The sequence below is a fragment of the Humulus lupulus genome, chromosome 6, assembly GCF_963169125.1.
Source record: "Humulus lupulus chromosome 6, drHumLupu1.1, whole genome shotgun sequence".
Lineage (NCBI taxonomy): Eukaryota > Viridiplantae > Streptophyta > Magnoliopsida > Rosales > Cannabaceae > Humulus > Humulus lupulus.
In genome coordinates, this window is record NC_084798.1 from 178,918,635 (window position 1) to 178,932,017 (window position 13,383).

A 13,383-nucleotide genomic window follows, 5' to 3' on the forward strand; every position below is an offset into this window, starting at 1 on the left:
CTTTAGGAGCCGTGGCGTAAGAACTGGGGCCGCGGTGCTAACCCAAATTTCAAAATTTTCCCCAATTTGTCAAGGGGCCTCGCCACAGCGCTAATGCCCCTAGGCGCCGCAGCCCTAATTGAAAGCCAAAATTTTGTTTCTTTTTTTTTAACATTTTTCATGGTTTTCTTTTTCTTGATTTTACACAGAATGACAAAAATAATAAGAAAGTAAAAGAATTAAAAATACTAATTGTTCCAAACCAAAAATTAAAATGCAAAGCAAAATACAAGTTGGGATGCCTCCCAATGACGCTGTCATTAACATCATTTAGTCAGACGTTGAACTCCTCTTCATTTCGGCGTCAAGAGGATGACGAACTTGGGTTGATCAAAATGACCACCAAAGTAGAGCTTCAATCTTTGCCCATTCACCTTAAAATTTTCGGTCTTCTCACTAGTCACCTCAAGTGAGCCATAAGGGAACACTTTAACAATAGTGTAAGGTCCGGACCACCTCGATTTTAGTTTGCCTGGAAACAATTTCAACCTAGAATTGAATAGTAATACTTGCTGACCTGGTTGAAATTCCTTCCGAACCAGGTTCTTGTCATGCCACAACTTAGTATGTTCCTTGTAAATTTTGGTATTCTCATATGCCTCATTCATGAACTACTCTAGCTCATTCAACTGCAGCAATCTTTTCTCTCCCGTTGTTTCCATGTCCATATTCAGAGTTTTCGTAACGACCCAAAATCATTAATATGGCTTAAGGCCTTGGTTAGTGTGTCGGGAGGGCATAATTGGTTTATGTGTGATTATATGATAAACATGTTTATATGGCTATGTGAATGTAAATGTGTTTATATGTTATATCTATGAGAACCACATTATTATGTGGGTAGGACCGCAGCGTGCGACTCGAGGCGATCCTAGGAAGCTAGTTAGCGGGAAGTCACAACGGGGCTTGATGTTTGACTTGGGGCAAGTCAAGGGGTAATTCGGGTGTTAGATGATTATTTGGGTTATCGAGTTATGGAAATAAATATATGGAGATATATTTGAGGTTAGGAAGCCTAGGCGGGAATATTGGGGAAATTTTACCATTTTTCCCTCGGGGACGTTTTCGGTACCCCGAGCCTCGAGATTGATTTAATTGGCTAAGATTAGACTAAGTTAATAGAAAGTAGTGGAACAAAAGACACAAACTGACCCCTTAACATTTCTTCTCCTCCTTCTCTTCTCTCTATTTTCTCTCTTAAGAAAACTACAGAAATCTAAGGAAAACTCAACTGGAAATTTTGGGTTTAAGCTGAATTTGTGAAGGATTAGCCTAGTTCTGACTAAGGGACACTCAACCAGGATCAAGGTAAGAATTGAATCTCATTCTTAAGCATTTGAATTCTGAGTTTTGGCTGAGTATTGAAAGTGTTTATGGTTTTGATGTTAAGGATTGAATTAAATTTGAGAATCTTGGATTTTAGCTCAGAAACCTGTTAAGGAAGTGGTTCATCAAAGAAGGTAAGCTTCAATTCGTAGTTTAAAGCTTAAATTCTAGTTTTGCATGACTGATTTTTGAGTTCTTTAGTTGTTGGGTTTCAGAATTCAAGATGAGATTTTAATGGGTTTTTAAGCTGGATTTCTGTTGGATTATGCTATTAGAATCATGTTAAAAGTCTTGTGGTTAATGGGTTTTGGAATTAGGGTGCTTTGGGGTGGTTTTGAATAAGGTTAGGATGTTAGAAATGGTGGAATTTCTAGGCACGAAGGGTTGGGCCGTGGCTCTATTCTAGAGCGCTGCGACCCTGCGAAGCAAGGAAGAGCCAATGAGGCTCTGCAATGGGGAAGTGTCGCGGCGCCTCAGGGCAGGGCTGCGGCACGTGTCTATCTTCAGAGAGGATTAGCCTTTGTTCCAGGGGCGGGCCGCGGCTAGGTTTCAAGGGCCGCAATCCTTTGGGGCGTTGTTGAACTTTTGGAGGTTTTAAGAGCGGGAACCTAACCTAGGGTGCTCGGGATCGATTCCACCACCGTGTTTGGTGGAATTCGATGTCCCGGAAGCTAGAACTCCATCCGGAAACATTAACGCGATTATTAATGGTACTCCCTATCTTGGTTGTGACTAGGTGTTACGATAGGGCTCGGGAAGCAGATCGTGCTCGAGAGGCATCGCTCGTAATCAATGAACGTGGAAAATTAAAGGTAAGAAAACTGCACCCGGTTGTGGATTTATAATGGGACTAAGGATTCCTTATTTTGTATGTTTTGTAAAGGATGGTATTATGCCAAGTAAACAGTAAACCAACGGCCTAAGAGAGCTGAAGTTTACACTAGCGCATAGGGTGCGGTTCGGCCACTGGTAGCCGAGGACAGCTTGTTATGCACTGAGCTCGGTTTAAGCGGGTCGGAGTCAGTGGGGTAAACAGGGGGTGCGACCTTAAGTGTCGACCCTGATTATAATATGATTTGTTTACTATTATTGTTGCCTGGTGGGTTGTTATGATGAATAGTTGGGTGATGATTAGCTGACTCTTTGGTTGAATCTCTATGCTTTGTGAATATTGTGGTATGTTAAGTGTAAGAATGTGCTTAAAGGGTTATCCAAATATTATTATTGCTTGTTATGTAATATGATATGTTTTCTTGCTGGGCCTTGGCTCACGGGTGCTTTGTGGTGCAGGTAAAGGCAAGGGCAAGCTTGATCAACCCTGAATTGGAGAGCTCTGAGAGCAAAATGTAAATGAATAGCTGCTCAGCCGCCACGGTTAAGGGGAGACAGGGACAGGAAAACCATAAACTTTTGTTTTGCCTTCAGAAAGGCTGGTGGTTGTCTGTACACTGTCAATTTTGTAAATAGACTTTTAAATGCTATTTCTTTTGGGATCCCATATGTAAATATTTAATTATATGGTAAGTATCTTTTGAGACCAAAACCTTTTAACCCTAGCACTTTAATGACTTTAGAATTCACATTTTTAACTAGTTGACTTGATTAGCAAGTCCTGCACCTTTACAAATACACAGTGTAGCGGTCTTGGCTATCCAGGGCGTTACAGTTTTCATGGCCCAAAATGATCAATGCTCAAGTTCCACTGGTAGATGTCACGCTTTACCAAAAACCAACCTGTATAGCGACATGCCAATAGGTGTCTTAAAAGTTGTCCTATATGCCCACAATGCATCATCGAGTTTCTTAGACCAATCTTTCCTGGACTATTGCACCGTTTTCTCCAAAATACTCTTTACCTCTCGGTTTGAAATTTCTACTTGCCCATTACTTTATGGATGGTAAGGCAATGCAGTTCGGTGTCTCACTCCATATCTTGCAAGCAAAGCCTCAAACTGCTTGTTAGAAAAATGACTCCCTTCATCCCTAATAATGGCTCGATGAGTACCAAACCGAGTAAAGATATATTTTTGAAGAAAGTTAAGAACTGTTTTACCGTCATTTGCATGAGTTGCAGCTGCTTCCACCCATTTAGAGACATAGTCCACAGCTAGCAGTATGTACAAGTTGTTGTAAGATGATGGGAACAGGCCCAGAAAGTATATTCCCCACGCATCAAACAACTCCACTTCTAGAATTCCAGTCAAAGGCGTCTCGTTCTTTCTTGAAATATTTCCAGTTCTCTAACAACGATCACATGCCTTCATGAACTCATGAGCATCTTTAAAAAAAATTGGCCAGAAAAACCCACACTGAAGAACCTTTGCACCAGTTCTAGCACCGCCAAAATGACCACAACATTGAAGAGTATGGCAGTGAGTCAAAATGGAATGCATCTCCTCTTCAGGCACACATCTTCAGATTATCTGATCTGCACAGTGCTTGTAGAGGATTGGTTCTTCGCAATAATAGTGCTTCACCTCAAAGAAAAACTTCTTTAGTTGTTGCCTTGACATCTCTGGAGGAGAAATGTTTGCAACCAAAAAGTTTACATAATCGGCGAGCCATGGGACCATCAAACTTTCCCTCAAAGCAAACAACTGCACATCTAGAAATTCATCATTTATCTGGACTTCCTTCATATTCTGGCTCTCTTCTAATTCCAGTCTAGATAAATGGTTTGCCACTAAATTCTATGTTCCCTTCTTGACTCTGATTTCCAAATCAAACTCTTGTAGTAGAAGAACCCATCGAATCAGCCTTGGTTTAGCATCCTTCTTAGTCATAAGGTATTTAATTGCAGAATGATCAGTGTACACAATTACCTTATTCCCAATTAGATATGGCCTGAACTTATCATAAGAAAATACTATGGCCAACATCTCTTTCTCGGTGGTGGCATAATTCATTTGAGCGTCATTCAAGGTTCTACTAGCATATTAGATGGTGTGAAATACCTTGTCAACTCATTGTCCCAAGACTGATCCTATTATATAGTCACTTGTATCACACATCAATTCCAAGGGCAACTCCCAAATTGGTGCAATGACTATGGGCGCTGAAATGAGTTTCTCCTTAAGTGTCTGAAAAGCCTTCAAGCAATCCTCTCCAAACTCAAATGGAACTCCATTCATCAACAAACTAGATAAAGGCTTCGAAATCTTCGAAAAGTCTTTTATGAACCGTCTATAGAAACCAGCGTGACCCAGAAAACTACAAACCCCTTTTACCGAAACTGGTGGTGCAAAATTTTCTATTGTAGAGATCTTGGCTCTGTCTACCTCAATCCTTTCATTATAGATTTTGTGTCCCAACACTATGCCTTCCTTCACCATGAAGTGACACTTCTCCCAATTAAGCACCAAATTTGACTCCTCACACCTTGTTAGAATCAGTTCCAAGTTGTTTAGACAATGGTCAAAGGAAATGGTCAAAGGAAGACCCAAAAACTGAGAAGTCATCCATAAAAATCTCGATGCACTTCTCAACCAAGTCAGAAAAGATAGCCATCATGCACCTTTGGAATATTGCTGGTGCATTACAAAGTCCAAATGGTATTCTTCTGAAAGAAAATGTGCCATATGGACATGTAAATGTCATTTTCTCCTGATCCTCAAGTGCAATGGCTATTTGATGGCATCCAGAGTACACATCCAAGAAACAATAATATTCATGGCCAGCCAGTCTATCCAACATCTGATCAATAAAGGGTAGTGGGAAGTGATCTTTCCTGGTTGCCTTGCTGAGCTTTCGGTAGTCAATACATATCCTCCAACCCGTGACAGTCCGAACTGGAATCAATTAATTATTTTCGTTCTTGACCACTGTCATCCCTCCTTTCTTGGGAACAACTTGAACTGGACTCACGCATTTGCTATCATAAATTGGATAAGCCAATCCTGCATCTAACCACTTCTTTTCTGCCACTTCCTTCATTGGTGGATTAAGCCTCCTTTAAGCATCAATAGTTGGCTTAATTCCATTTTCCATCAAAATTCTATGCATCACTGTTGAGGGGCTAATCCCCTTGATGTTAGCCAAAGTCCACCCAATGGCTCTCATATGCATGCGCAACACCCTTAGCAACATCTCTATTTTAACATCTGAAAGCAAAGCAGATACAATCACAAGAAGTGTCTTGTTCTTACCGAGGAATTCATATCGCAAATGATTAAGCAATACCTTCAATTCTAACTCTGGCGGCTTCTCAATTGAAGGCAATGGTCTTGTAGGCATGGAACCGAGCTCTTCAAAGTACTTCCTCTTCAAAGGCCCATAAGAATTCAACCACTTCGCATACTCCATGGCTTCCTTCCCATCTTGTTCAGTAACTTCCTCCTCTATCAGACTCAACTCAAGAGGGTCTTCTACTACCTTCTTCTCATCCACTAGACTCGCCACCACATCCATAGAAAAACAGCTATCACTGGCCCTAAAGTAAGTCATAGCCCTGAGTACATTGAAAACAACTTGCTTACCTTGTACTCTTAGCTTCAACTCACCTTTCTGCACATCAATCAAAGCTTGGCCTATTGCCAAGAATGGTCTACCAAGGATGAGTGGAACATTTGTATCCTCCTCCATATCAAGTATAATAAAATATGCTGGGAAGATAAACTTGTCCTCCTTCACTAGGACATCTTCTATTATACCTCGAGGATGTGACAATGAACGATCTGCCAATTGTAATGTCACCGTGGTAGGCCTTGCTTCCCCCAGCTTTAATCTTCTGAAAACTGAAAGCGGCATCAGATTAATGCTTTCTCCCAAATCACATAGAGCATTCATGCTCTCAATATTCCCTATGGTGCAAGGTATAGTAAAACTCCTAGGTTCTCTCAGCTTCTGAGGGAGTTTCCTTTGCAGAATAGTGCTACACTCTTTAGTTAATGCCACAGTTTCATATTCTCCCATTTTTCTCTCCTTAGACAAGATGTCTTTCATGAATTTCACGTAACTGGGCATTTGCTCTAGAGCCTCCACAAATGGAATGTTGATATATGCAGTTTCTTGAATACTTCCAGAAATTTAAAAAATTGCTTATCTAAGTTGTTCTTGTGGAGCCTTTGAGGATAGGGAATCTTAATATGATGATCAATACTGACTGGCAGTGTAGCTTCCTTGACTGATAGGTGTAATGCCCCAAATTTCCTAATAAGGTTTAGGACCTTGATTAGGAGGCCGGGAGGGCGATAATTGATTTATTATAGTATTTAACGATTATATGCATGTTTACGTGAATTATATTATTATATGATGGTGAATGCATGCATACGGGAGTATTTATTATTATAAGGGTATTTGGTAATTTGGCCGCTGTGGGCGTAAATGTGTATTTTGGGTGCATGGTTGTGATTAATTAATATAGCCACATTATAAGGTGGATTGGTTCGAGCTAATCGGCATGAGACGATCATGAGATGCAAGTGTTCGGTCTAGTCATAACGGGTTTAAGTTCGGGGCTCGGGGTGAGTCTCGGGGTGAATTTAATGATTAGAGCATTACCGGGAATTAAAGGGTAATGGGGTATGATTTATTGGTATTAGGGAATATTGAGAGTAGCGGGAATTTGGAAGCGTTAATTATGATTAACGGGATAAGTGAAAAGTTCCAATTTTACCCTTAAAATGGTTTTAGAGGCTTTAAGTGACTTAAGGGTAATTTGGTCATTTGGAGTTTGGATATATATGACTTAGGAGGGCTGTAGAAATAACAGAGCCAAAACAGGGGTTTTTATCTTCAACCCGTACACCATCCCTCACCATCTCTTCTTTGGTGTTCTTGAGGCCATCTTGAGGTTTTGAGCTAAGAAATCAAAGGTGGCAGCTAGGGAACTTGTATCAACCATTAATGGGGATTCAAAACCGTGTTTGAGGTGAGTTCCAGTTATGAATTTAATGGTGTGCTCTGTTTTTAAACTATGGTTTTCAGCTTGTGAATCTCTTGTAGAAAGCTTGGATTAATAGAAGTTTGGGTGATGTTTTCTTTGGGTTTTGATGAGAGAGAGTGGTAGAGGATGTTTGGTGGTTGAATTGGGTGTTAGGCTGTGATTTGAGACAGGTTTGAGGGGTTGGTTTGAGAGGAAAAACACAGGGGAAGAACTGAGATCGCGTGCTGGTTTTTGCCTGGTCTGGGCTGAGCGCCGCAGCGCAGCTGTGGTGCGCCGCGACCCTTGGCGTCTGACAGGGGGGAGCCCTCTCTATTTGAGGGCGCGCCGTGGCGCAGCAGGGGAGGGTCGCGGCCCTTAAGGCAATTTTGACCAAAAACATGTTTTAAGCTTGGGGATTCAAGCCTTAGGCCTCGGGGTTGAACCTAGTACCCGGTTAAGTGGGGATTGATGTCCCGGAGGCTAGATATTGATTTGGGAATTTATGTTGACCATTTTTATTGATGGTATCTTATATTTGGTTATGACTAGGTGACCGCTAAAGGACTAAAAGTTGATCGTTCTCAAGGGTCGTTCTTTTAATCGTTCTAGCTCGAATCTGAGGTAAGAAAACTGTACCCTGTGTATATGTGACATGCATGGCTATTCTTGGTGCATGTTGTTTAATTGTTGAACGTGATATGCATGGCGGTTATTGGTGCATGTTGAATTGTTGAGTATGATGCATGTGATGCACGAGAAACATGTGATTAGGACATGCTTTGTATACTGGGTATGATGTTGTTCAGAGCTTGAGCCTCTGTGTTGTGCATGGACCTAATTGTGCTAGTACCTGTTAAGTAAGCATGTTGAATGCCTTGTTTTTGGATATTGGGTATGTGATATATGTTTGGTGTCATGGCTTACTTGTGTATGGCGCTGGCTTATTAGTCAGAATCGGCAATGGTGTCAGATCCGTCTGTGAAGCTGTAACTTATTAGTTAAGTTCACCACGGGCTGAGCACTGGTCGTATTTCACCGACCCAAGAGTCAGAAGTGGCAGTGCGTTGAGAACGCCGGGCCAAATGAAGATTAGATCTAATCGAGGTTGGCATTGGATGACCCATATAGGGTATCAGTGTTGGAGCGACCGGAAGGTCAATGAGAACTATAAGCGCTTACCTGGTCTAAGACCAGATGATTTCAGCCAAGGTATATGACCCCGGTGACTGTTTGTCACATGGCTGGGGGATGCTGTCCTTAGTTACGACTCTAGAGTCGGGAGGATGGTTATGTTGGTGACAATCACCATGCACCTATCCTGATCAAACTTAAGAAGGAACCACTTATCGATTGAGCCCTGGTGACCCTATCGTCACATGGCTAGAGGAAGTTGTACCCATTTCTGTGACTGTTGGCTATTGTCACCTACTAGTTTTGGACCATTGGTCCTGAATGGCTATTATAATTACTGTTGATATTACATCATGTTATCTGTTGATATTATATCATGTTATATGGTGTTTTCTTGCTGGGCTTCAGCTCACGGGTGCTATGTGGTGCATGTAAAGGCAAGAGAAAGCTGAACCATCCTTGAGTTGGAGAGCTTAGGTGATGATGTGTACATATGCAGCTGCTCGTCCGCCACGGCCGAGGTTTAAAGTGGAACTAGGGTTGAACCTTGTTTTGCCGCTTAGAACGGCCTGATGTAAATATTTTCTGTAATAGACTCTGAAATTATATTTTCGGGATCCCAATGTATATATTAAACGTTCTAGTGAAACGTTACATCTTAACCAAAGTTTTTAATCCCTAAATCGCTAATCATACTTAGTTCACGATTTTGGCCAAATGACTCGGTTAGCGAGTTTAGCACTGTTTACAAGGCACACCGTAATGGTCCCTGGAGTTTGGGGCGTTACAATAGGTCTTCAGTAACCTTGTCCTCATCTTGCTTCTGATCCAATGTGCCATGTGCCTATTGATCCTGACCCTTGTCTTCAACTGACTGTTCTGAGCTTGGCCCTTCGTACCTATTTCCACTTCTCAATGTAATAGCCTGACATTGCTCTTTTGGGTTAACCTCAGTTGTGTTAGGAAGGTTACCTTGAGCACGGTTGGCCATAAGAGCAGCCAATTGCCCCATCTGAGTCTCCAAATTTCTAATAGAAGACCGAGTCTCAGTCATGAATTAGTTTAGAACATCAGACTGAGCATCAGGATGTCTACTAGAATTTTGTTGTTGTTGTTGCATAGGCGGCTGAGGTTGTTCTTGTTGAGGCCTAAATCTTTGCTGAAAGAACCCTTGAGGTGGTTGCTAAAATGACTGTTGTGGTTGCTGATTTGAGGATTGACCTTGTTGATCATTCTTCTAGCAAAAATTGGGATGATTTCTCCACCCTTGGTTAAAAAAATTTAAATAAGGGTTGTTGTTGTTATTTTGACGAGGAAAATTCCCAATGGCTTGAGCTTATTCCAATGGCATATTATTTACATCCGTGTATTGACACTTTTCATAAGCATGAGGACCCCCACATAATTCACACATAGTCTGAGCTTGCATCACGGGGGCTGCCATTGTACTGCCTTACAACTATTTAGTCAAAGCTTCAACCTGAGTAGTTAACTTAGATATTGCATCAATCTCATGCAAACCAGCCACTTTCTTCGAGTTACCTCTCTCACTTGGCCACTGTTGATTATTAATGGCCATTTCTTCTAACAAATCATACGCGTCATTGGCGCTCTTCCTCATAAATGCCCCACCAGCTGCTGCATCAATGAGTGTGCGAGTGGTACCACACAACCCATTATAAAAGTTATGGACTAACATCCATCTCTCTATCCCATGATGCGGGCACTTCCTTATCAGGTCTTTAAATCTCTCACATGCCTCATATAAAGATTCATTATCCAGCTGGTAGAAATTTTTGATCTCCCCCCTCAACTTAGCTGCCTTAGCTGGAGGAAAGAACTTGGAGAGAAACTTCAGTGCAAGATCATTCCATGTATTGAATGAGTTAGGTGACAAAGATACCAACCAACTCTTGGCTCGCTCCCTTAGAGAAAATGGAAATAATCTGAGTCTGATTGCATCATCACTAACTCCATTCATCTTGAATGTTTGACAGAGCTCAACAAAGTTTGCAAGATTCATGTTTGGGTCTTCAGTTAGTAGCCCCCCAAACTGAACAGTGGATTGAACCATTTGCAGAATGGCAGGTTTTATCTCAAAATTGTTGGCATCTACAGTGGGTGGTCTGATGCAAGATTGAACCCCTGTAATGGTGGGCAATACATAATCCCCAAGCTTCTGGCTGGTTGATTTTGGCCATTAGCTTGGTCTTCCATAGCACCCCCATTATTACCATTTATCGGATCCGCCATTTCTACTTGAACCCTTCTTTCACTTTCAGCTCTTCTTTCCAATCTCTTGTCTTTCTGTTCAGTCTACAGGTCTTCTCTACTTCATAATCAAAAGGCACTCTTGTAGTAGGTCCTAGACGTCGCATAAACTACCTGTACCTGAGATGAGAAAATTTAGACGATGACAGAATTAGTGAAATTGAAAATAAATACCAAATTAGAATAAAATTCAATTATTTCAATATTAGCTGACACAGTCTCCGGCAACGGCGCCAAAAACTTGTTGCGAAAATTCAACACACAAGTATACGTATCATTTCCCAAGTAATAACTCACGTTTCACGTAAGTGAGATCATTCCCACACAGACTATAGCTAATTACCAAATAAATTGAATCTATAGTTCTATTTGGCAAATAAAAATTTGTTTTGACACTAATTTAATTAAGCAAGGAGATAAAACTAGAAAAATAACAATATTCAATCAAGAGATGAAAATTAGGGAAAAATAATTACAATTGCTTCAATTATTTATTTCAATAATGCAAAATAATTTTCTTCCTTCTTCTAATGTGATTGCAGATTATAAAATTACCAATATTCCTATTAAGACATTAAGGTACTAAATTGCAAGGTAAAATACTGCATTTCTGAGATAAATTACACAAGCAATCAGTATTAAGCAATAATCTAAAGCCACACAAGCTACACAAATACTTTCGTTTTGCATCAAAACTTATGTTTATTCAATTAGAGCATTCCTAATATTCACTTTTCAGATTTCATATTAGAATCATAGATCATGTAAAAGATGGCCAATCTAAAACATGTATTAAGCACAAATATGAATAAATCACATATCAATAGAAGAAAAAAAAAAGCATTAATCCATAGATAATCTCAGACAATCTCCATTAAAATCCCTAAATTGGAGTTTAGCTCATAATCTCCATTAACATGTTCTTAACTGATTCACAAACAAACATAATCAAAAGTAGAAAAATAAAGAGAGAAGAGAAGAAACTAGTTTAGGATTGTCACAATTCGCCAACGCTTGCTCCAATCTTCTCTTTCTTCTTTTTCTAAGGTTAGAGAAGTTTGAATGAATCCAAATCGCGACTTCCTCTCATTAAAAACGAAAACCTCCTCATTTTTCTCCTAAAATGACGAAATTACCCTTAAAAATTCTGACACGTATGGACAGCAGCGCGGTGGCGCCAATTCCTGCACTGCGGCGCCATAGCACGATTGAGAAATTTCAAACTTTCTATAAAGGGGGCTCGCTGCGTCAGTAAAACACCCTAGCGACGCAGCTCCAAAGGCTGCGACGCGGCGCTAATTCCTCCTGGAATCTCGACTCGCAAACTGAAATTTTTACCTCGTCGCGGCTGTAATGGATACTAGTGCCACAGCGCCATCAGTAGCGTCGCGACCCTAATTTGAAATTCAAGTTAACACACTTTCAGCTCTAGTTTAGCACTAAATCTCCACTTTTCACTCCAATTTCCCAATTACAGTGCATAAACCTGAAGTCAAGAAAAACAAGCATAAATCTGCTCCAAAATCGTGCAAACCAAAGAAGAAAACAATGATCGAAACACCTAAAAAGTAGGCTAAAACTAGTCTAACAAACTCCCCCAAACTTGCTTCTTACTCGCCCTCAAGTAAGGAAACGACTCACAAAACTAAAACAAACACAACACGACAAATTAAGCCTCCATTATTACTCATAGCACGTCGCCATCACCTATAAAACTTCAACTATTAAACAACCAGAATTTCAACTCAATTACTCTAACAATTAATCCTAATGCCTTAATTGGAAATAAGAATATACTTGCAAATTACAAATCAACAATTGGGCAACATCATACATGCCTTACTCTTTCCAACAATCCATAAACCAATATTCTATAAGCTTGCACACTTACTTTTCTCCACTAATGTCAACAATTCAAACTTTGGAATCAAAGAAGTGTCAACAATTCAAGCTTGGGAATCCGCTCCAAAATCATGCAAACCAAAGAAGAAAACAATGATTGAAACACTTAAAAAGTAGGCTAAAACTAGCCTAACAAGTGTCCTGAGTTCTCTGTGCTTGGGGATTTGATCGTGGCACAAGAGAATTCGCTGGAGCATTTTTCCTCCGTGAACTTGTCCCAGCCCGCCGTGGTGGGTCGCAGTTCTGACCGACCGACTGACATGTTGATGATGACCCTTGGGATGACCTATGGGTTGAGCACTCCGGTGGTTTCACTCTGAAGGCATAGAACTCGGAGTGGCGATCCTAACAGAACGACTAGGTTTAGACCAGTTATTCATGTGGGAATTATAAGACCCACTTTGCTTCTTTCCGACATTAATGTCGGTTGCAAGAGGGGGTAGCCAAGCCAAGACCTCCTCGATCTACTTGTTTTCCCTAGCGAGATGGCTCCTTAATTGGGAGTTTTCCATCTCGACGACAGTCAAATATCCTGGATCAGGATTTGGTGGGAGTGGCGCTGAACTCCCAGCGTCAACTTGACCCACCGATTGTTTTCCAGGGCGTTGTTGAACATCTGGGCCCCTTTCAGCAGGAACAATAGTATGATGGGCCTCCTACCCACCAGGTTGTTCTATCTCATTGTCATGCATTGATCGAGTGAGTACCATGATGAATGTCGACTGAAACTTGCGAAAGACTTATTTCCTCTCAACGAATGCACCAAACTGTTGACGTGGTTTTTCGCCAACAGTAGATTAAGAAATCTAATAGGGATATTAGTGCTAAATTGTAAACCGTAACGAAAA

The 13,383-nt window shown here is 40.8% G+C and overlaps 1 protein-coding gene and 1 non-coding gene across 2 annotated transcripts; one reads left to right on the forward strand and one right to left on the reverse strand.

The window, feature by feature from the left end:
• Nucleotides 1–5,316: 5,316 nt before the first annotated feature.
• LOC133785698 (uncharacterized) lies at nt 5,317–9,416 on the reverse strand. The gene is made up of 2 exons (XM_062224916.1): nt 9,262–9,416; nt 5,317–6,379 (listed from the first exon to the last, which is right to left on the reverse strand). The coding sequence occupies exons 1-2, from the start codon at nt 9,414–9,416 to the stop codon at nt 5,317–5,319; spliced, it is 1,218 nt and encodes a 405-aa protein (XP_062080900.1).
• A 655-nt stretch (nt 9,417–10,071) lies between these two features.
• Nucleotides 10,072–10,178, forward strand: LOC133787556 (small nucleolar RNA R71). Its single transcript, XR_009872571.1, has one exon. It is a non-coding gene; the product is annotated as a small nucleolar RNA R71 (small nucleolar RNA).
• The last annotated feature ends 3,205 nt before the right edge of the window (nt 10,179–13,383 follow it).

What these genes read in the sequence shown, in the direction of transcription:
- LOC133785698 (XM_062224916.1), bottom strand. Translation starts at nt 9,416, where the DNA reads ATGACTGAGACTCGGTCTTCTATTAGAAATTTGGAGACTCAGATGGGG. An exon ending in ACATTGAGAAGTGGAAATAG is followed by an intron (nt 6,380 to 9,261) that starts GTACGAAGGGCC and finishes AATTTCTGGAAG; the next exon opens with TATTCAAGAAACTGCATATA.